General features: G+C 44.4%; 1 protein-coding gene across 1 annotated transcript; it reads left to right on the top strand.

Moving 5' to 3' along the window:
- The first annotated feature begins 1,576 nt into the window (after positions 1 to 1,576).
- Positions 1,577 to 19,871, top strand: DDX18 (DEAD-box helicase 18). Its single transcript, XM_070423115.1, has 14 exons — positions 1,577 to 1,742; positions 3,741 to 4,118; positions 6,047 to 6,187; positions 7,563 to 7,698; positions 8,089 to 8,189; positions 8,307 to 8,506; positions 8,589 to 8,703; positions 11,516 to 11,655; positions 14,633 to 14,794; positions 15,347 to 15,499; positions 16,482 to 16,595; positions 17,887 to 17,943; positions 18,272 to 18,449; positions 19,468 to 19,871. The coding sequence occupies exons 1-14, from the start codon at positions 1,658 to 1,660 to the stop codon at positions 19,608 to 19,610; spliced, it is 2,103 nt and encodes a 700-aa protein (XP_070279216.1). The 5' UTR covers positions 1,577 to 1,657; the 3' UTR covers positions 19,611 to 19,871.
- The last annotated feature ends 352 nt before the right edge of the window (positions 19,872 to 20,223 follow it).

Genomic DNA, 20,223 nt, shown 5'->3' on the forward strand with positions numbered 1-20,223 from the left:
GGGGTCAAGTCCTCTTAATAACCCCCTCCAACAATTGATTAATTTGCAAATCAAAGGCATATTCCTGGTTGAGTATTTCCCTATCTCTAAGAATTGGCTAGTCCTTGGAATTAAAATCTTTCCCAGGCAGAAACTTTTTTATTAAAAATTATCATAATATACAAAATATAAACAACACAATGTGTATACAGTATAGACATATATATTTAAACTGATATCTGTTTAAACTGAGATATATGTGTGTATGCATGTGCAGCTGTGTGTGTGTGTGTGTGTGTGTGCGCGCCAGTTTATTATTTTTTAAAAATATATTGTTATTGATTTCAGAGAGGAAGGGAGAGGGAGAGAGAGAGATAGAAACATCAATGATGAGAATCATTGATCGGCTGCCTCCTGCATACCCCACACTGGGGATCAAGCCTGCAACCTGGACATGTGCCCTGACTGGAATTGAACTATGACGTACTGGTTCATAGGTTAACGCTTAACCACTGAGCCATGCTGTGGGCCAGTTTAAATCTGTGACTCATCTTTTAGCCAGCCTAACCATCAACAATCCAGGCACATCAGGATTTGTTCATTTGTCTTGGTTTTCCAACCCAGTTCAAGGTGACTTCTCAGTCAATTCATCCATATTCTGTTTAAACAGCCCCCAAGTTCCTCCCTCTCCCTTCTTCCCTATGATCAAGTCTAATCCCCATCAGCTCTTTCCATGACTCTTTAAATAAACAAACTAATGCAGGTTTCATTGACCCTTCTTGGGGGATTGCTCAGCCCAAACTAGTTACTTCCAAGAGGAATTGAAGCAAATTTTCAAGAAAAATATCAACTTCAGTATGAACTATCCCAATTTTGTAATAGTGATAACTCTATTTTTAAACACTCTATGCACCTCTCTGCTCGCCACACACACACACACACACGCACACTCGTAAAATAGATAAATAAAAGAAAATAAGAGGCCTACAAGGTAGCCAAACTGCAACTTATGTTCTGGACTCCTACAGGACATAATTATAAACCTGTTTTTCAAACTGCAGCTAGCCCAGTAATACTGCTGTGAAATTGAAGGCATAGTAATGTGAATTTTTAATGGCTCAGAATAGAGTACTTTATGGTGGAATGAATGGAATGGAAAGAAAAATATGAATGAAACACAAGAGTAAGGGTGTTGCTTTGAGAAATGTTATACTTATGTAACCAGGGAAGGTGTATTTCTCACTAAGGAGCGTGGAAAAAAACCTATGTGAAAGTTAGGTTTTGTTCAATTTCCCAAATTGACGCACGCACGCGCGCGCGCGCGCGCACACACACACACACACACACACACACACACACACACCACCCCACGCCCCCACCCCCGGACTCCCAGTCGCTTAGATGCCCTGCCAGCTCTGGCACAATGCGAACCCGGCGCGGGCGCGGGCCTCCAACCCACCAGGGGGCGCTGCACGGAATCCGGTCGCCAAGTGTAGCGCTGCGCACGCGCCCGGAAGCCTTTCCACCCGGGACACATTTTCGGTCCACAGGCCGCTAGCGTTTCCTGTGACGTATATCCTGTTGGCCGCGCGGCTCACGTGCGTACGGAGAGGGAGTAACGTCACCCGGGAGCGCGCAGAAGCCGGGCTGCGGCGCCGCTGGGAAGCGTTTCGTCAACATGGCTCACCTGCCGATGAAGCTCCTGCGCAGGAAGATCGAGAAGCGGAACCTCAAGTTGCGGCAGAGGAACCTAAAGCTGCAGGGTGAGATGTCCAGGCCTCGCGGCGCCGCGGCGCTTGGAGCCCCCGCGTGGCCGTGGCGCGCCTGGCGTGTCCCGGGCCCCGGCGTGGCGGGCAGCGTCCCTACAGCACGTGTGCGAGGCGGCCTGGGGTCCCGAGCCGGCGCCCCCTCGCCCGGGGCCTCAGTCTGCCTGACACGCTGGCCATCGGGTTCCCCTTGCTGCTGACTTAAGGCAGGGGCCCCCAGGCTTTCCTTCCAGGCCTCCAGGCGTTCCTCCTGCTACACCAGCCTTTCTGAGCTATGTGAAAGTTAGGTTTTGTTCTGTCTCCCTCGCCTATTCTGCCTCCCTCTGCCTGCGGGTCCCACCTCGTCCCCACCTCACCCGTTTCCGAGCAGACACGTGGGCCTCCCTCCATGCACCTTGCTTTTGCATCACCAGCTTAGTGTCTGTATCTTCACAGGAAGCTCACTGTCCCCTTGCCGCAAGGCTCCCCCCGCCTCTCCTCCGGTGGCACTCCGCACTGACAGCTCAGGGTCAGATGCAAAGCCTCCAGCCTGTGCTCCAGCACTTCCAGCCCGAGTTTATAAATGCCTGGGTGTTTGCATCTTGCACAGAGATACATACAAAGGGGTCTTACCTGCATGTCACCTTGCTGGCCTACCTCGTTTGCAGCCCTACCCTCTGCCGGTGAGCCGGAGGTCTTAAAGCTGTGCAGGTTAAGCTTTCGGGGTCCTGTGTAATAAGATGGAAACCCGCGAAGGCGATTTTTGAGGTCCAGTGTCTCACCCCAGTTGGTTTTTAACAGAGATTAGTTGATTGGAAGAAATCCTGGAGGAGCATGGGTTGTGGGTTTTAGAAGTTCCCTTATACTTCCAATTCTTAGACTAATACAGCATTACTAACTACTTTCCGGTAAAGGTATTGATTACAATAAAAGACGATGTAATCTTTTTTATACATAAACATGGAAGCTTTTGTAAAGACATTTTCAGCTATTTATGTATAACTATTGGGACAAATGAGTGGTTTCATCAACAATTTCCAGTTCACTAACATCTAGGAAAGTTTAGGGTGTTTTGAAGTTGTATTTATATGAGAAGCAGTAATTGTGTGAATAACATGTAAGTTGTTTTTAATATACCTGTTAATCATATATTATTAATGTCTATATTAAAATGCATAGTTTGTAACTACCATTGTCTCACCCCAGCTGTTTAAAAATGTAACCTCTTGCTCCAGCTGGTTTGGCTCAGTGGATGGAGCGTCGGCCTGTGGACTGAAGGGTCCTGGGTTCAATTCCAGTCAGGGGCACATGCCTGGGTTTTGGGCTTGATCCCCAGTAGCGGGTGTGCAGGAAGCAGCGGAACAATGGTTCTCTCTCATCATTGATGTTTCTATCTCTCCCTCTTCTTTCCTCTCTAAAAAAAAAAAAAAAAAAAATTAACCTCTTAAAGTTTTCTTATTCCAAACTTTTAACTCTTGACAGAGATGGTTTTCTGAAATTAAGAAATGCAGCTTTCCTTTTTCCAGCGTTTTTCCTTGAGAAATTTATTTGCAACACCATAAAATTGCAAGTGTTTTAAAGAATATAGTTTATTGGCTTTTAGAGAGAAAGGGAGAAGAGAGAAACATCTATGTGAGAGTGTAACATTGATCAGCTGCCGCCTGCAGGCCCCTACTGGGGGTGGGCAAGCCCCCACCAGGCCTTGTGCCCTGACCTGGAATGGAACCAGCAGCCTCTGGGGGTGTGGGACTGGCCACACTGGCCTGAGCGAAAGTGGTTTTAATGATGTACAGCAGGTCCTCGAATAACGTCGTTCTGTTCAGTATCGTTCATTGTGACATTAATGAGATGCCATGGGAACTTATCATTTGACATTTAAGTGAGGACTTAACTGTATATGAAAGGGAAGCAAAAGCTACAACATTTCAGTTCTAGACGCCATGGAATTTCTCATTTGAGAGTCCAGCTGTTTCTGAGTGAACTTCCCTTTGATGCAGTGTGTTCTGTTTTAAACAGGGGCCTGGGATGTGAGCCTGTCAGAAACTCAAGATGAAGATGTGCCTCAAGAAACCGTAGCAAGTGGAAAAATTAAAAAATCCCTGAAACAGTCCATGAATGTGGGCTTGTCCGAAGCCCCAAATGGAGATACATGTAAAGAAAAAGTGGGAGGTGGAAAAGTTAAAAAATCCCTAAAGCTGTCTGTGAATAAGGGCCTGTCAGAAGCTCAAAATGGAGATATATCTAAAGAAACAGTGGAAAATGTAAAAGTTAAAAAGTCCCCCAAGAAATCTACCGTATTAACCAACGGGGAAGCAGCAGTGCACTCTCCCAGTTCAGAATCTAAGAAGAAGAAGAAAAAGAAAAAGAGAAAAATGGTGGATAATGCTGGGCCTGGTAAGTTCTTCATTTTCTTTTATTTGAATCCATTTAAACTTTTCCATTAGTTATCATTCTCCTTTCTTTATTATTGGCCCACATGACATGCAAGGACCCCTGATACTCACTAGTTTCCAGAAACTGTCCTATGAGCTCAAGGAAACATTGGGGAGAGGGCTTACACTTAAACTTTTCTCAAAATATTTGTCATGCCCGTACGTTCCCTAACAGCCTTGCATAAGACCTCACTTAAAGAAGAACCTCCTTAGATGTCTCTTCCCTTGCTGATAGAACATACTATGGCGTCATATTTTAGGGTTACCTGCTTGCACACAGCTGTGGAATTACTGGTACTAAAATCCGGCAGGTAGTAGAATCTACTTTTCTGGCCTTTGCATGAATGATTCTTTTCACTTACCTCTCTTTTGCCCCATTCCTTTTCCTACCATAAATTCCTCCCTTCTGAAAAAAAGCGTTGGTGACCATTTGGATGTGCAAAGTGTACAAATAGCAGTTAGGAAACTTCTGAATAAATGGAACATTAACTTCCAAGCGAGTGTAACGACCAGGGCAGTGTTGGGGGAAGTGCCGTTTTCTTTAGGGAGGTGATGGGATGTGAGGAAGCTTAGGTGAGAGGCATTGCCTTGAGATGCGAGCTAGCTGAGCCTTCAGGGGAGGGTAGAAGCGCAGCTACTCAGCCTTCTGCCATCCTGAGAAAAGCTTTATGAATGCTGCAATACCCACTGTTTACTTGGTCTTCATGGTGACAGACCATGTGGCCTGCAAAACCGAACATGTTTACTATCTGGCCCTTTAAGAAAAAGTTTTGCCAGCACCTAGGTTAGAATTTACTATTTGTCTTGTCTGAAATAAAGCTTTCATTTAGAAAGTAGCTTGGAACTTTTCTAAACGTGCACAGCTGTCTTCATGCTGCCTACAGACGAGCACATTTGTAGGTTTTAAGAAATTGCTTAAAAACTGAAACCAGATAGAAAAAAGCATGAAGATAAGACATTACCATTTTTATTTAAAGTGACTGTAATGCGATTCTAAAATCATTAACCTCTTTAGGATTCTTTTTCTAAGTTGCTTAAGACAGCGATTTATTTCTCTTCTCAATCACTGAATTGCAGGGCTGGGGGTTTTAACTCGATGGGTAAACTTTAAGAACTGTCTTAAGGAAAACAGAAGTGATCAGTCATGAAGACCGGCTGCTGATATCCATGGCTTTCGAACTTGTGGGTCCCGCAGAGCTGGCCATTTCCCACAAAGACGGTAGTAAAGTCTCGGGAAGAGGCCAGTCCTGGGCTACAAGAGTCCTGGGTTGTGGTCGGGGTCCTTCTGCTCTAACTAGCCTCACGAACCACCATAAATCGACAGAAGCCCAGCGTGGTAGCTAACCCACGTGACCCAGAGGAACATTGAAGAACATGGTGAACGTGGGGGTAGAGAAGTGAAGAGCCGGGGGCCTTCCTTTCGGCCCCTCACCACTTAGGTTCAAGGACGGCCAGTGTCTGCCACCAGCTGAGTGGATGTTGCCCTGCTTTGTAGTCTGTCTTCAGTGACATGAGCCTTTGGTATTTCTGTTCATCTTTCAACAAAATTAGCTTTTATAGAGACTGAAAACTCAGTGAAGTATATAGAACCTGGTGTAATTACAATACTTAAATGGTTTAGCTTTTTAAAAGCTGATTACTGAAGATGCTATAATACATTAAGAATCCTAAAATACAAAGTTTTGTTGGCAAATCTGCATGTCCCCCTAGGCTCTTAAATAAATATAACCAAATCTTTATGAAAGAGACATTCCTTAGCAAATTAAAGCTGGAAATGTTAAGCTTTTGAAAATAGACCTTTTTGTGTCACACATCTTTTATTTTGTGATCTTGTTTGCTATTTTTATTTGAAGAAAATAAAATGGGGGGGTTTGTTCTTTAAAACCAAAGATACCAAAAAAGCAAAAACGGAAGACAAAGTGGAGCCAGAGGAAGGTGACCAGGCCCCTGAAGAAACCGAAACCAGTGTGGGGAAGCCAGGCGATGGGGAAGAGGAGAGCGAGGTGCCCAGCCTGCCCCTGGGACTGACAGGTAACCCGGCATGTTCCCCGGATCTTTAAAATGCCGCGCCTCTCCCGATTATAAGGTGTGAAGTAAGTTGTGACTTGTGCCTGGAAGAAGTAAATACTGACAAGAAATGGTTAATATGTTAAGTGCAGCTTTTATCTTCCATATTGTGCCTTAGTTTTTGTTCTTTCTCTGGTCTTTCCTTTATTCCTGCCAGTATTTTAATAATGCACCCCAACAGCTTCTGGGGTCCTTTGTTCCTTTGGTTTATCATTTTCTAAAGCTCATTCCATGTTGTAGGGGGAACGTCATTGGCCCAGAGCTAGGAGGCCAGAGGTTTAACACTGGCTTGGTAAGAAGGAATGGGGAGGCAGGAATTACCATCGAAGAACTTGTGCCAGGTTAACCCCCTTTGGCCCTTGTTTCTTTATCTGTAAAGTCAAGAGTTTAGACGGAATTAGTTGCTCCTAACCAAAAGTGTCTAGGAGTCACTTGAATTGCTTGGTTTGGATTTTCTGTTAAAATACAGAGGCCCAGCCCCAGACCTGCCTGATCAGAATTGCAAAGATGGCAGCATTCTCATCCAGGGCAATTTTGTCTCCCAGGCGGGGTGACCAGCTCATCCTGGTTTGCCCAGAACATGACCAGTTTTAGCTTTGAAAGTCCAGCATCTCATAAACCTCCTCTATCCCAGGGAAATCATGAGGGTTGGCCACCAACATTTTTGTCAGAACTGGGGCAGGCTACTGGCATCCCCTGGGTAGAGGTCAAGGATCTGCAGAACATCCTGTGTGTAAAGGACAGCCTCTCGCAACAGATCTCTCCAGCCTAAGGTGTCGGTTAGCCAGGCTGTGAGGAGTAGGGACTCCCGGGTGGGGGGTCGAGGACGCAAGGGCGTTGGTGCTCCCAGCTGAGGAATGCACACCCGATACCGAGGTCCAGTCCAACGGTCCGCCCGTATCTGACTCGGTTGTCTTTGGGGAGTGAGATTAACTTCACTCTTGGCTTTTATTATCCTCCATGTTTTCACTTTTTATTTCGGATTTCTTAAACATTTTATTTCTCTGCACTCCTGTCCCCAACCCCACCCTTGACATTTTAATTTCCTGCAAACCCCTTGGTTGTACTTCCTCTCTCTCCCTTACTATTTGTTACATTAGGGGCTCTGGACATGGACTTTAAATTACACAGCATCAGCAGAGGAGACATTTTTAAAGTGTAGGGTCTTTTTCTTACTATTACGTGGGAATGGTTGGGATTTTGTCTTAGTGGAAGAAGCTCTAATAAGTTTGACTGCAACCCAGTAATGCTTTCAATCAGCAAAACTAATTTAGACAATCTAGCTGAATTAGCCACTAAAAATGATAAATTTGCTAATGATAAACTGTCTTCCATTTAGGGGCTTTCGAGGACACTTCATTTGCTTCTCTCTCTAATCTTGTCAATGAGAACACTCTGCGGGCAATAAAAGAAATGGGCTTTACAAACATGACCGAAATCCAGCATAAAAGTGTCAGACCGCTCCTGGAGGGCAGGTATGATTAACATGGACGCTTGGCCATTAGCATCTGTTCGTAGTGCGAGTTGTTTGCCCAGGAAAGTTTATGCCCAGGAACTACCAGTGTGTTCTTGGATGTGTATTGTGTTGGTTTACATATCCAGCCTGCATTAAAGGCTTTAAATTACGTCCTGGTGTTGGAAGAAAAGTGTTCACTTCTGTTTCCTGGCACGATTCTTACTTCTGAGTTAGGTGTTTTACTCAGATGGTTGAATTCAGTGATAGAGAAGATAGGAACTTCTCTTTCTCGATCCTGTTCTAGCCTTGGAGCCTAAAAAACCTGTGATTGTGCGTGCTGGCTGCTCAGTAAGTACTTGGTGAATGAGTATACTGAGTGTCTCTCCTCCTTTCCCTTTTTAACATTTAGGGATCTTCTGGCAGCTGCAAAAACTGGCAGTGGCAAAACCCTGGCCTTCCTCATCCCTGCAGTTGAACTCATTGTTAAGTTAAAGTTCATGCCCAGGAATGGTAAGCCTTTGATCCGGTTGTTTCTGCCATTGTCTCGCTAGAAGTTCATTGCAGCTTTTATGAACTCGTGGTGATAATTAGTTTGACTTTTTCCATATTCATTTTTTTGCCTTTTAGGAACAGGAGTTCTTATTCTCTCCCCTACTAGGGAACTGGCCATGCAGACTTTCGGTGTTCTTAAAGAGCTGATGACACACCACGTTCACACATACGGGCTGATAATGGGCGGCAGCAACAGGTCTGCTGAGGCGCAGAAGCTCGCTAATGGGATCAACGTCATTGTGGCCACACCAGGCCGCCTCCTGGACCATATGCAGGTGAGAGAACACTTGTGTAGTACTGTCTCATGTCTTGTGTCAGACAAACTTTACAACTAACAGTGTTTCTTTGTCTTGTTAGAATACTCCAGGGTTTATGTATAAAAACCTGCAGTGTCTGGTTATTGATGAGGCTGATCGTATCTTGGATGTTGGGTTTGAAGAGGAGTTAAAGCAAATTATTAAACTTCTGCCAAGTAAGTGGGTAGAATCTGTATGTAGTTTGCAAAATGGTTGTTAGAAGCAGTGAGAGTTGTTTCTATATCAAAACTATTAATACCAGAATTTTAACACGTTGCGGACAGATCACGAGAATTTTCGCTTCATATTACACAGTGTTTTACAAAGTATCATACTTTAAAAAGATATTAGTTTATAAGAACATGTAATAAATAACTTCAAAATGCAATGGGTATTTAATTTGAAAGCGTGCCTTTAACATTCATGTAAAACGTTTTTTGTACTCGTTCAATAGAAACTTATCTGGCTACCGGGTAAAGCCAGCAATAAAACTACTGGTCCCACCTTGGCTGGTTTGGCTCGGTGGTTAGAGTGTCGGCCTGCAGACCGGGGGCTCCTGGGTTCGATTCCAGTCAAGGGTACATGCCCAGGTTGCAGGCTCGATCCCCAGTGGGGGGCATCCAGGAGGCAGCTGATCAGTGATTCTCTCTCATCATTGATGTTTCTATCTCTCCCTCTCGCTTCCTCTCTGAAATCAAAAATATAAAGAAACTACTGGTCCACAATGTATTAATATAGCCAAGTGAAGTCGCTATGCCAATTAACCTTAGATGCAGTTTGTAATATAAACATCAAATGTATTAATAACTTAATACAGTGGTTTTGCCAAGTTAGAGGTTTAATGCAAGTTAAACAGTCCAAACATATGTCTCATTCCCACCCACCCCCACCACCCCTCTTACCTCCATCTGGCACCTCCCAGGTAGCCGTAGACTTGTTGCCGTCTGTGTGATGTTTGAGTTTTACATAGCTTGGTTATAGTACTTGTAACATAATAAACTGCTTACATCTGTAATAAGGCCATGATTCCATTCATTATACGATTTGTTTTTTAATGTTTTACTGGGATGTAATTGACATGATCTATACATATTTTAAATACTCAGTTTGCTAAATGTTCACATTCCACCCATGAAACCATTATCACATCAATATAGTAAACATCCCCATAACCCTCTAAAGTGCGTTCATGCACCTTTGTACTCCCTCTCAGCCTCTGTAGGAGCAACCCTCACCTACTACCAACTACCAATAGCCGCTCACACACATCTCTCTCCCAGGCAACTGTTGATCTGCCTTTTGTCACTATAGATGTGTCTGTATTTTCTAGAGATTTATGAAGTTGCTACAAACATTCATCAACAACTTTTTTATGGGCACATATTTTCTTTCCCTTGGGTAACTACTGAGGAGTGGAGTGACTAGTTATTTAACTTGTACCATTTTACATATCCTTCAGCAGCGTACAGAAGTTCCAGTTCTACCTATTAAGTCTTAAGATGAAATTCTAACAATTCTTTTCAAAATTGTTCTGGCTGTTCTCCTTTGCATTTCTGTATAAATGTTAGAAGCAGTTCGTCAGTTTCTACTCCCTAAAAATACCTGGTTGGTTGGGATTTTATTGAATACTAGAGGCCTAGTGCACGAAATTCATGCACGGGTAGGGTCCCTAGCAGCTGCCGTCCGGGGCCTCTCTTCCCTGGCCGCCTGCCACCCCTGCCATGTTCTGCGCCGCCCCCAGTGGTCAGTGCACATCTAACTCCCGGTTGGTCAAACTCCCGCCTGTAGGGACAGTTTGCATATTACATAGGATAGAGCATTGGTGAAAGGCAATATTGAGTCAGTTCAACCTATGAATAAGTTATATTTCCATTTATTAGCTCCTTAATTTCTAAGTACTTCATTAAAATTTCTATTTCAAATTGTTTATTGTATGTACATATACGGTTGATTTTTGTATATCCATTTTATGTCTGGCAAGTAATTATTTCTATGTTCATCTGGATTGTTCAGCATGAACCTTCAGATGAAACTAGCCTGGATTTTCCGCATGGGCAGACATGTCAGCTACAAATAAAAAAAGTAAATTCTTCACTTAATATTTTTCTTGCCTGATTGCACTGGCGAGAACCTCGGGTACAATACAGAATAGAAGTAGTGAGACAAGATCTTTGTCTTGTTCCTGAGGTTAGTGGGGAAGCATACAGTCTCCCACCATAAAATATGTTCAGCTGTAGGTTTCTGTAAATGCCCCTTATCAGATTGAGGATGACCCCTTTTGTTCCTCGTTTGCTTAGATTTTTTAAAATCAGAAATAGATGTTAAATTTTGTCAAAAGCTTTTTCTGTATCTGTTGAAATGATCAGATTTCTTCCTTTACTTTGTTAATATGGTATATTGTATTGGTTAATTTCCCAATGTTAAAGCAACCAGCTCTGCATTCACTGAATAAGCTCTATTTAGCCATGCCTTATCCTTTTTTATATATTGCTGGGTTCACTTTACTAAAGTTTTGTTTAGAAATTTTGCATTTCTGCTCATGAGTCGTTGGGTTTGGACGTTGGGGTAATGGCTGGCTTCAAGGAATAAGCTGGGAAGTAAATTCCCAGTGTCCTGGAGAGTGAGTGAAGAATCAGTAATATTTCTTCCATAAAAGTCTGCTAGAACTCACTATTGGAGACCATTAGGGCTGTAGTTTTCTTTACATGAAGATTTTAAGTACAATTTTTTTAATAGGTACAGGCTAGCCAAGTTTTCTATTTCTTCTTGAGTGAGCTTTAGCAGTTTGTCTTTCAATCAAGGAAATTGTCCATTTCATCTAAGTTGTCAAATTTATGAACATAAAGTTGTTTGTGATATTCCCTCAATCTCTGTAGTGTTACCACGTCCCCCATTCCTGACAGTCCTACTTAGGAGCATTTGTAGTTGTGAAGCAGTTCTACGGATTCCCTGAAAGGTTCGGATTATTCTTACATGTATGTGTTTCAGCACGCAGGCAGACCATGCTCTTTTCTGCCACACAAACTCGAAGAGTTGAGGACCTGGCGAGGATTTCTCTGAAAAAGGAGCCATTGTATGTTGGTGTCGATGATGATAAAACTAATGCAACAGTGGATGGTCTTGAGCAGGTATTATTGTCAATACCTTACATGTTAATGAATGTGGGTACGTGTGTTTCCTTGTTTTTTTTTTTTTGTTTTTTTTTTGTTTTTTTTTTTAGATCAGGTAGTACTTTTATTCTTTTTTTTTTTTTAATTAAATCTTTATTGTTCAGATTATTACATTTGTTCCTCTTTTTTCCCCCCATAACTCCCCTCCTTCCAGCTCCCACCCCACCCTCCACCCTCACTCCCCACCCACTGTGTTCATCCATAGGTGCATGATTTTTGTCCAGTCACTTCCCGCATCTCCCACACCCCTTTTCCCCCCAAGAATAGTCATTCTATTCCCTTTCTATGTCCCTGATTCTATTATAATCACCAGTTCATTCTGTACATCAGGTTATTTATTCACTTGATTCTTAGATTCATTTGTTGATAGATGCATGTTTGTTGTTCATAATTTGTATCTTTACCTTTTTCTTCTTCTTCCTCTTCTTAAAGGATACCTTTCAGCATTTCATATAATACTGGTTTGGCGGTGATGAACTCCTTTAGCTTTTCCTTATCTGTGAAGCTCTTTATCTGACCTTCAATTCTGAATGATAGCTTTGCTGGATAAAGTAATCTTGGTTGTAGGTTCTTGGTATTCAGCACTTTGAATATTTCTTGCCATTCCCTTCTGGCCTGCAAAGTTTCTGTTGAGAAATCAGCTGACAGTCGTATGGGTATTCCCTTGTAGGTAATTGAGCCTCTTTCTCTTGCTGCTTTTAAGATTTTCTCTTTGTCTTTTGCTCTTGGCATTTTAATGATGATGTGTCTTGGTGTGGTCCTCTTTGGATTCCTTTTGTTTGGGGTTCTCTGCGCTTCTTGGACCTGTAAGTCCATTTCTTTCTCCAGATGGGGGAAGTTTTCTGCCATTATTTCTTGAAATAGGTTTTCAATATCTTGCTGTCTCTCATCTTCTGGCACTCCAATAATTCTGATATTAGTCCGCTTAAAGCTGTCCCAGAGGCTCCTTACACTATCTTCACACTTTCGGATTCTTTTTTCATTTTGCTTTTCCAATTGGGTGTTTTTTGTCGAATATTTGGTTTGATTATTGTGCTCCTCTGGTCTGCTATTGGGTATAATATTCTTTATTTCAGTCTGTGTATGCTTACTTTCTAATTTCTTTATCGTAGCATCGAGGGTCTCATTAGTTTTCGTGAGGCTCTGCACAAATTTATGGCAAGCCCTCAAAATTGCGATTCTTAGCTCCATATCTTCCATTTCTGTCATGTTTTTTTGTCTCCGCATCTTTTATGCTTTCTTGGTGCACCTCCTTGTGGTCTCTGTGCACAGGCTTGTTCTAGCCAAGCCTTAATTGTTGTAGTTAACACTAGAGGGATTTGACCACCAGGCCGACTGGCTGTAGGAATCAGCTGTATGGAAAACGTCTGCCTTCTGGGGAGGCGCTAACCCAGCCTTTGCCTGAGGCGATCGGCAAATGGCTGTGCCCAGGGTTTGGGCGGGGCGGGATCAACAGGGCAGGCAGAGGGAGCAGTTATGGCCGCGCTCAGTCCCGTTCCCAGAGGCTCTGCTTCTCAGAACCCCGGCAGCCGCTGCAAACCTCGGAGAGAAAGCTGCCCTCAGGTTCCAACTGATGCCGGATAATCCCGCTTCTCCCGTTTGAGTCTGGGTCCCTAGAGACTCGCCCGGATCTGGAGCCCAGAGTCTGAGACTCACTCCCGACAGAAAACGACAACCGCGCCCTGAGCCACCAGCCCGCTTTGCGCGCGCACCTCGGTACCTTTGTATTTTCCACACTGCGCCGCCTCTGAGCCTCGATTTGCTGTTCTCTTTCCTTCTAGTTGTAGAGTCTCTCTTCAGCCAGCCTTCCTGTGGTTCTGGGTGATGTCCGTTCCGTCTTTTAGTTGTATTTTTGAAATGGTTGTTTGCGGCAGCGGTCTCCGGTGTTTACCTACGCCGCCATCTTGGTCTCCCTCCTGTTTCCTTGTAATTCTTTGGAGTATCCTCCAGAAAGCTGTGGGTTATTGAACTTTTAATTCAAATATAGTGAACTTGGGTATTGGATCACTGGCTCTTCTAGCATAACGTAACTTGAACTCTGAATAATTTAATTAGCTCTCTTTACTGTCTCTTAATACCACTTACCACTTAGGAAGCATCATTAACCACTATTTTAAAATGTTTAGGGATCTTGCTCTGAGTTAGAAGGTGGAGAGACTGGTTTCAGGCACGTAGCTGTGGAAAATTGGAAATGAGGTGACAGAGATCCAAACTAGGTTGATTAAAAATAGGACTTGAAGCCCTAGTCAGTTTGGCTCAGTGGATAGAGCGTCAGGCTATGGACTAAATGGTCCCAGATTCAATTCTGGTCAAGGGGACACGTCCAGTTTGTGGGCTCGATCCCCAGTAGGGGGCGTGCAGGAGGCAGCCGATCAATGATTCTCGTCATTGATGTTTTTCTCTCCCTCTCCCTTCCTCTAGGAAATCAATAAAAAAATATTTTAAAAAATTGGACTTGAAGATCGAGTCTTTGGTGAATGAAATATTTTCTGTAACAGTTCAGCTTAAAAACCTTTCGTTGGTGTTTTGTTTGTTTTTTAAATATATTCACCCATCTTTGTGCTCTTGTTTTGGACTATGTATGTAAGCTGTGATTATTTGAGATGTTGCTATTAAAGAGTTTTCAAAAATGAATCATTGATATATCTTGAGAGTTCCAGTTAGTTGAGATATTAATATATTATGGTTGCAAGAACTGTTGATAACCAGTAATCTCAGAAATAATGAAAAGAATTCAGTGTCCATGGTTACAGCCTGTTAAAGGAATCTAAAGAGCTTAAATTTGTCTTGTTGTAGGGATGCCGTGTTATGATGGCAGGAATTTTACTGTAGGGAAAGCACAACAGTGTGGGGGTAGTGTCTTCATCATATTGGCTCATGCAGCTGCAAATGTCCGTTTGGTTATTTTGTGTCTGTTCATTTGAACTACTTCTAGGGATATGTTGTTTGTCCTTCTGAGAAGAGATTCCTCCTGCTCTTCACATTCCTTAAGAAGAACCGGAAGAAGAAACTCATGGTCTTCTTCTCATCTTGTATGTCCGTGAAATACCACTATGAGTTGCTGAACTACATCGATTTGCCTGTCTTGGCCATTCATGTGAGTGATGGTGAGAAATTCATTAAAAATCAGGTTGTGCTGCCCTAGCCAGTTTGGCTCAGAGTGTCAGCCTGGGGACCGAAGGGTCCCAGGTTCAATTCCAGTACCTCGGTTGCAGGCTCCTCCACAGCCAGGCCTTAGTCGGGGTTAGTGCAGAAGACAACCAATCAATGTGTTTCTCTCACATCAATGTTTCTCTCTGTCTTTCTGTCTTCCACTCTAAAAATCAGTGGGAAAATATCCTCAGTTGAGGATTAAAAAAAAACAAAAAACAGGTTGTGCTTATCAAGGTGTATAAACTGTGGGGTTTAAGGTCTGCCTCCCTAGGTCAGCAACATTGGTGAGTGGTCCTGTGTGGAGGGGGCTTTGCTGGGTTTTGAGGAATGAGAACCACAAGGAATAAGAGACACAACTACTTGGGAAAACAGGACACAGGCCAGGGAGTGAACTTGAAGTAAAGCAGGTTCACAGCTCCACAGTTTGGGGTTCTACATCTGGACCTCCCAGCAGCTTCCTGTTTCCAGCTCTAACGATGTTTGTATTCGATTTTAGGGAAGGCAGAAGCAAAATAAGCGCACGACCACATTCTTCCAGTTCTGCAACGCGGATACGGGCATATTGTTGTGCACGGACGTGGCAGCTAGAGGGCTGGACATTCCTGAAGTCGACTGGATTGTTCAGTATGACCCTCCAGATGACCCCAAGGTAAGTGGCATCCTCGGGTGTCTCAGGGTGGCTGTACGTTGAAGAGCGCACTTGTTCTCCTGGTTCCCTGAGAAATACTGCATTTCAGAGTCAGAGGTCTGTTCCTTAGTTATGCAAGTCAGTGCAGCATATCTCAAATTTAGGGGGGAAAATAGTATTTAGGACTTTTTCAGGACCCAAAAGGCTGTGTGAGACTTAATTTAGGACTGTTATATGCTTGGAATGATTTGCTAAGAGTAGTAAGTTTCAGAAGGAAATAAAAACTTGCTTATATATAAGACTGTAGTATATGTAGTAAAATAAGTTCATTAAGTATTTTCAACAAACAGTCCTATATAATTAAAGGTAATATGTAAATTGTCCCTAACGGCAGAATGACTGGTCGCTATGACGAGCACTGACCACCAGGGGGCAGACGCTCAATGCAGGAGCTGCGCCCTGGTGGTCAGTGCGCTCCCACAGGGGGAGCTCCGCTCAGCCACAAGCCAGGCTGAGGGCTGTGAGTGCAGCGGCGGTGGTGGGAGCCTCTCCCGCCTCCTCAGCAGTGCTAAGGATGTCCGACTGCGCTTAGGCCCGCTCCCCACCTATGCTGTCAGTCAGACATCCCCTGAGGGCTTCCAGGCTGCCAGAGGGATGTCTGACTGTGGACATCCGGCAGGTGGACATCCCCAACCCCCCCAAGTACACAAATTTTCATGCACTGGGGCCTCTAGTAGATTATATAAATTATCAACTGGCATTTAAAAATGTTTCAAAAAGCCATTTTGAGGATCAAGCACACTTACTGGTCATTTTATTAGCGCATAGAGCTAAAGTGAATTTCATGTCCAGGTTTCCTTTGGCCTTGATCATAGTCCTATTACCTCTTTGGGAATGGGGTATGCAGAAGGAATGACGGGGAGGGGCACCCCCTCATAAAGAATGCAGGTTGCCACAGTGCCTGTCAGGCTGTGTGAACTCAGATGTTCTCTCTCTACCAAAGGAATACATTCATCGAGTGGGAAGAACTGCCAGGGGCCTAAACGGAAGGGGGCATGCCTTGCTCATTTTGCGTCCTGAAGAATTGGGTTTCCTTCGTTACCTGAAGCAATCCAAGGTAAAGGTCTTTGCTTGGGAGTCTTAAGTTGGAACAGATCCTCTTGGTGGAATTGTTGGCCAGTGCAGGTGGCCTCGAAGTGTCGAGGAGTCATGAGTCATTGCAGTGCTCCTGGAACAGTTGTTACAGATGTGGAACAGATGAGGTTTTGTGGGGGGCTGGCCCAGGAAATGTGAACCGAAAGGACTACCCCTATGGCTTAATCCTTGAGTTCCGTGTTGTCAGCCTGTGTCCCTCGCCTCCTCTCCCAGTCCTGTGGCCTGTTTGAAACCACCTCCCCTCCTGTTAAACCCCTCACACCTGACCGTCACTGCCTCCTACTCCCCTCCCCGCAGTCTTCTCTGCATCTTTTTCTCGGGCATCTTTCCTGCTTACCTCCCCAAAGCAGTGGGGTCCTCATTCACTCCTGCCCCTTCCTCCTCCTTGTGCTCCTCCTCCTTTTGTCCCTCATTCGGCAGCTGGTTTGTCTTCAGTCTCTCCCTTGCAGTCGCTCTTTACCAGCTCAAGTCATTCACTAAGAAAAATAACTTCAGCCCGAAACCCACTCTCCTACCACCCCTCCAGCCTGGCTACTGCCTGATGCCTTTCTTCTGTCTGCATTTTGAATTGTGGTTTATATTTTCTCCATTTTTCCACTCACCCTGTGTCCAGCCCATCTACCAAACCTGAATTCATTATAACTGTGAGTGGCCTCCATTGCTGGGTGTGGTGAATGCTCACCAGGCCTGCTCATCCCTGCATTTGCCTCCTTGTCAGCTCCCGGCACAGTCTTGCCAGGTGGATTTTCCTCATTCCACAACTCCGCGCAGCTTTCCAGAATTGCCGCTAGACTTGGCACTTTCTCTCTGGAATGCTCTTTCCTGGTTCTCTAGACTGCCTCTGGCTTCAGCTAGCTGTGTCTGTTCTGGGAAGCCAGCCCTGACCTCCTCCTCCATGTCCCCACAGCTGTGCTGGCAGCTGCATCCTCCCAGCACCCAGCGCAGGTCTGGCCCTCTTCCACTTACCTAGTCAGGGACGGCTACTAAGAGGGCCTTCCCTGGGAGTTTGTGGTCATCATGACCTGGTGTCCCACACTCAGTCAGAGGGCGGGGTGGCGATGGGGCCCCTCTGACTAGAGCTCCAGGCCTTTCCATCCCCTGGAGCCTGTTTAGAGAGAGGGCTTCGTTAACGCATGCCTGTAAAGTTTCTCACCTTTCCTCCACTGTTTGTAGGACTTCCCACTTTCTCATCATCTAAACATGTGAATGGTGATCCATCCTAGTTCACTAACCTTCACGCTTTTGTTTTCTAGGTCCCATTAAGTGAATTTGAGTTTTCCTGGTCCAAAATTTCTGACATTCAATCTCAGGTATGCTTTCTTCCGGCAGCCTCAGCCTGGTCCCAGCATTGCCTCTGCGTGTTCGGCCCCGGGCATTGCCTCCTGGGGTCCCTTATCACTGAGAAGTGTGCACTGTGGTCAGTCTGCTTTCTCACTGTGCAGGTTACCACACGTCTGCTCTGCATCGGCTCAGGCCAGGCCACACGGGAACTTTGTAATTATTCTTACTGTGGCATGATTTTGCAAATGTTGCAAAGCTTGGAACAAGTGTATTGGCACAAATGTTTTCGTAGGGTGGTTTTTCTAATATATGTGAAATCTGCTGTTTTATTAAAACCAATGTTTCTTTCCATTTCAGCTTGAAAAATTGATTGAAAAGAACTACTTCCTTCATAAGTCAGCCCAGGAAGCATATAAGTCGTACATTCGAGCATATGACTCCCACTCTCTGAAACAAATCTTTAACGTTAATAACTTAAATTTGCCTCACGTTGCTCTGTCATTTGGCTTCAAGGTGCCTCCTTTTGTTGATCTGAGTATCCTTTTCTTTGTTGTGATGAATTGGTGCAGGAATTACGGGACAAAAGCTTGCGTGGGGCATATGGGCTTAGCACTGGGTGGGTGGGTGTGTGCTCTGGCTGGGAATGGAGGCATGGTGCTCGGCCTGGTCACTGCATGTCAGGCAGGGATAGTGACAGGAGTGAGATTGACAGAAACATGGCACGTTATGACTTGGGCCTTTAGAAAAGTCAAAGGAATTCCACTGGCAGAGCCCGAGGGAGCTGTGCAGTCTGGGGAGAGGCCGGGGGATTGCAGGGCTCCTGCTGTACAGGTTCGGGTTAGCTGTGTGAGGTCTGGAGGTTAGGATGCCCTCAGCCAAAGGGAGAAGACAGAACCTTTCAAAGAGCTTCTATTCTTAGAGCCATTAAAGGATTTCATACAAGGAAGTTGCAAGATCAGCAATAGAAAGGAAAACTTAAGTGCTACTCAAGATAAAGGGCACAGGGGGTATCTCAGTTGCTTCTGTTGTAATTTATAATCACATTTTCATCAGAAGAAACAGCAGCTAAAGCAGGCCTGTTCATCAACGCTGGACCGTAGCTCCTAAAGGAGAAAGCCGGATTTGGGTTGCATCCCCGTGGGCGTTGAGTAAACGCCTGCATGTCGAATCTTCACTTGTTCAAGCATTCCTGAGTCAGCCCCAGTGGAGGTGAAAGTCATTTGTTTTGACACAGGAAGTATATTTTGTGTTCCTATAAACTTGCTGATTTACCTCTTTATTTCTTACAGGTAATTGTCTTGAATTCTATTGTGTGGAGAAAATAATGAATGACTAATATACTGGACTTACACTTACTCCCCTAATTTTAGTCCACAGTCACAGGGCACTCCTGATGTCCTGCAGATGTGTTGTGTAGGCTCATGTTACACGTTTCCGTGGTTCAGGGAGGGTGAGGTGGAGAACATAGGGTGTGTGCTGCTTGGTCCCCCGTGGCGATGTCAGGTTGGAGTGTTATCTTTGTGTTGCTTGATTTCCTTAACGTGCACCTGTAGACGTGAACAGCAATGAAGGCAAGCTGAAGAAGAGAGGAGGCGGCGGTGGGTTCGGCTACCAGAAACCCAAGAAAGTAGAGAAGTCCAAAATCTTCAAGCACATTAGCAAGAAGTCTTCCGACGGCAGGCAGTTCTCTCACTGAAGACGTCCTTCCACCTTCGGGGCTTAGTCCTGAGAGGAGTGGTTTTTCTTGCTCTAACAGGGACTTGTGACTGGAGGATTGGGACTGATCTAACAAGAGTGTAAATTGGCATGGAGTGCAAGCAATGAGCACGATTTCCAGCAAGTCTCGTTTATTTTGAGTCACAAAACAAAAACAAGTTCATTTTTTCTTGATTTCCCAAGGACAATGCAAAGGGCGTTTTTTGGTCTTTGTTGAGATTAAAGGGTATTTTGAGGTTAAGTTTTTTGTTTTTTTAAATCTCATCTGTCATTGTTTTAATTCTTTTTGTACCTTTTCTTCTGGTGTCTGAATATTTTTGCGACATGAATTGCTATAGCAACCTGCTGAAACAGGCAGGTCACCCAGTGCTCTGGAGGCAGTTTGGGGTGACAGTGCAGGAAACTGTCTGGGTTTTTTGTTTTGTTGTTTCTTAGACCTTAACGGTAGTTCCTGATCCCTCCTGAAAATGCTGCCGTGTGAAAGGACAGAGCTTTTGGAAGTACCTAAGAAGCACCTTCAACTAAAGGTGGCAGGGTTTTTATATACGCCAGATTTTAAAACGGCCTTTCCCCGTTTTGTTTTAAGAGCAAGA

Source organism: Myotis yumanensis, unplaced genomic scaffold (genome assembly GCF_028538775.1).
Source record: "Myotis yumanensis isolate MYYU_CA2020_CCGP unplaced genomic scaffold, mMyoYum1.0.hap1 SCAF_8, whole genome shotgun sequence".
Taxonomy (NCBI): domain Eukaryota; kingdom Metazoa; phylum Chordata; class Mammalia; order Chiroptera; family Vespertilionidae; genus Myotis; species Myotis yumanensis.

Excerpts from the sequence above, each read along its gene's own strand:
- DDX18 (XM_070423115.1), top strand. The coding sequence starts at position 1,658 with ATGGCTCACCTGCCGATGAAGCTCCTGCGCAGGAAGATCGAGAAGCGG. Across the intron at positions 1,743-3,740 it reads GAGGAACCTAAAGCTGCAGG|GGGCCTGGGATGTGAGCCTG; the intron begins GTGAGATGTCCA and ends TGTTTTAAACAG. Across the intron at positions 16,596-17,886 it reads GTTACCTGAAGCAATCCAAG|GTCCCATTAAGTGAATTTGA; the intron begins GTAAAGGTCTTT and ends TTTGTTTTCTAG.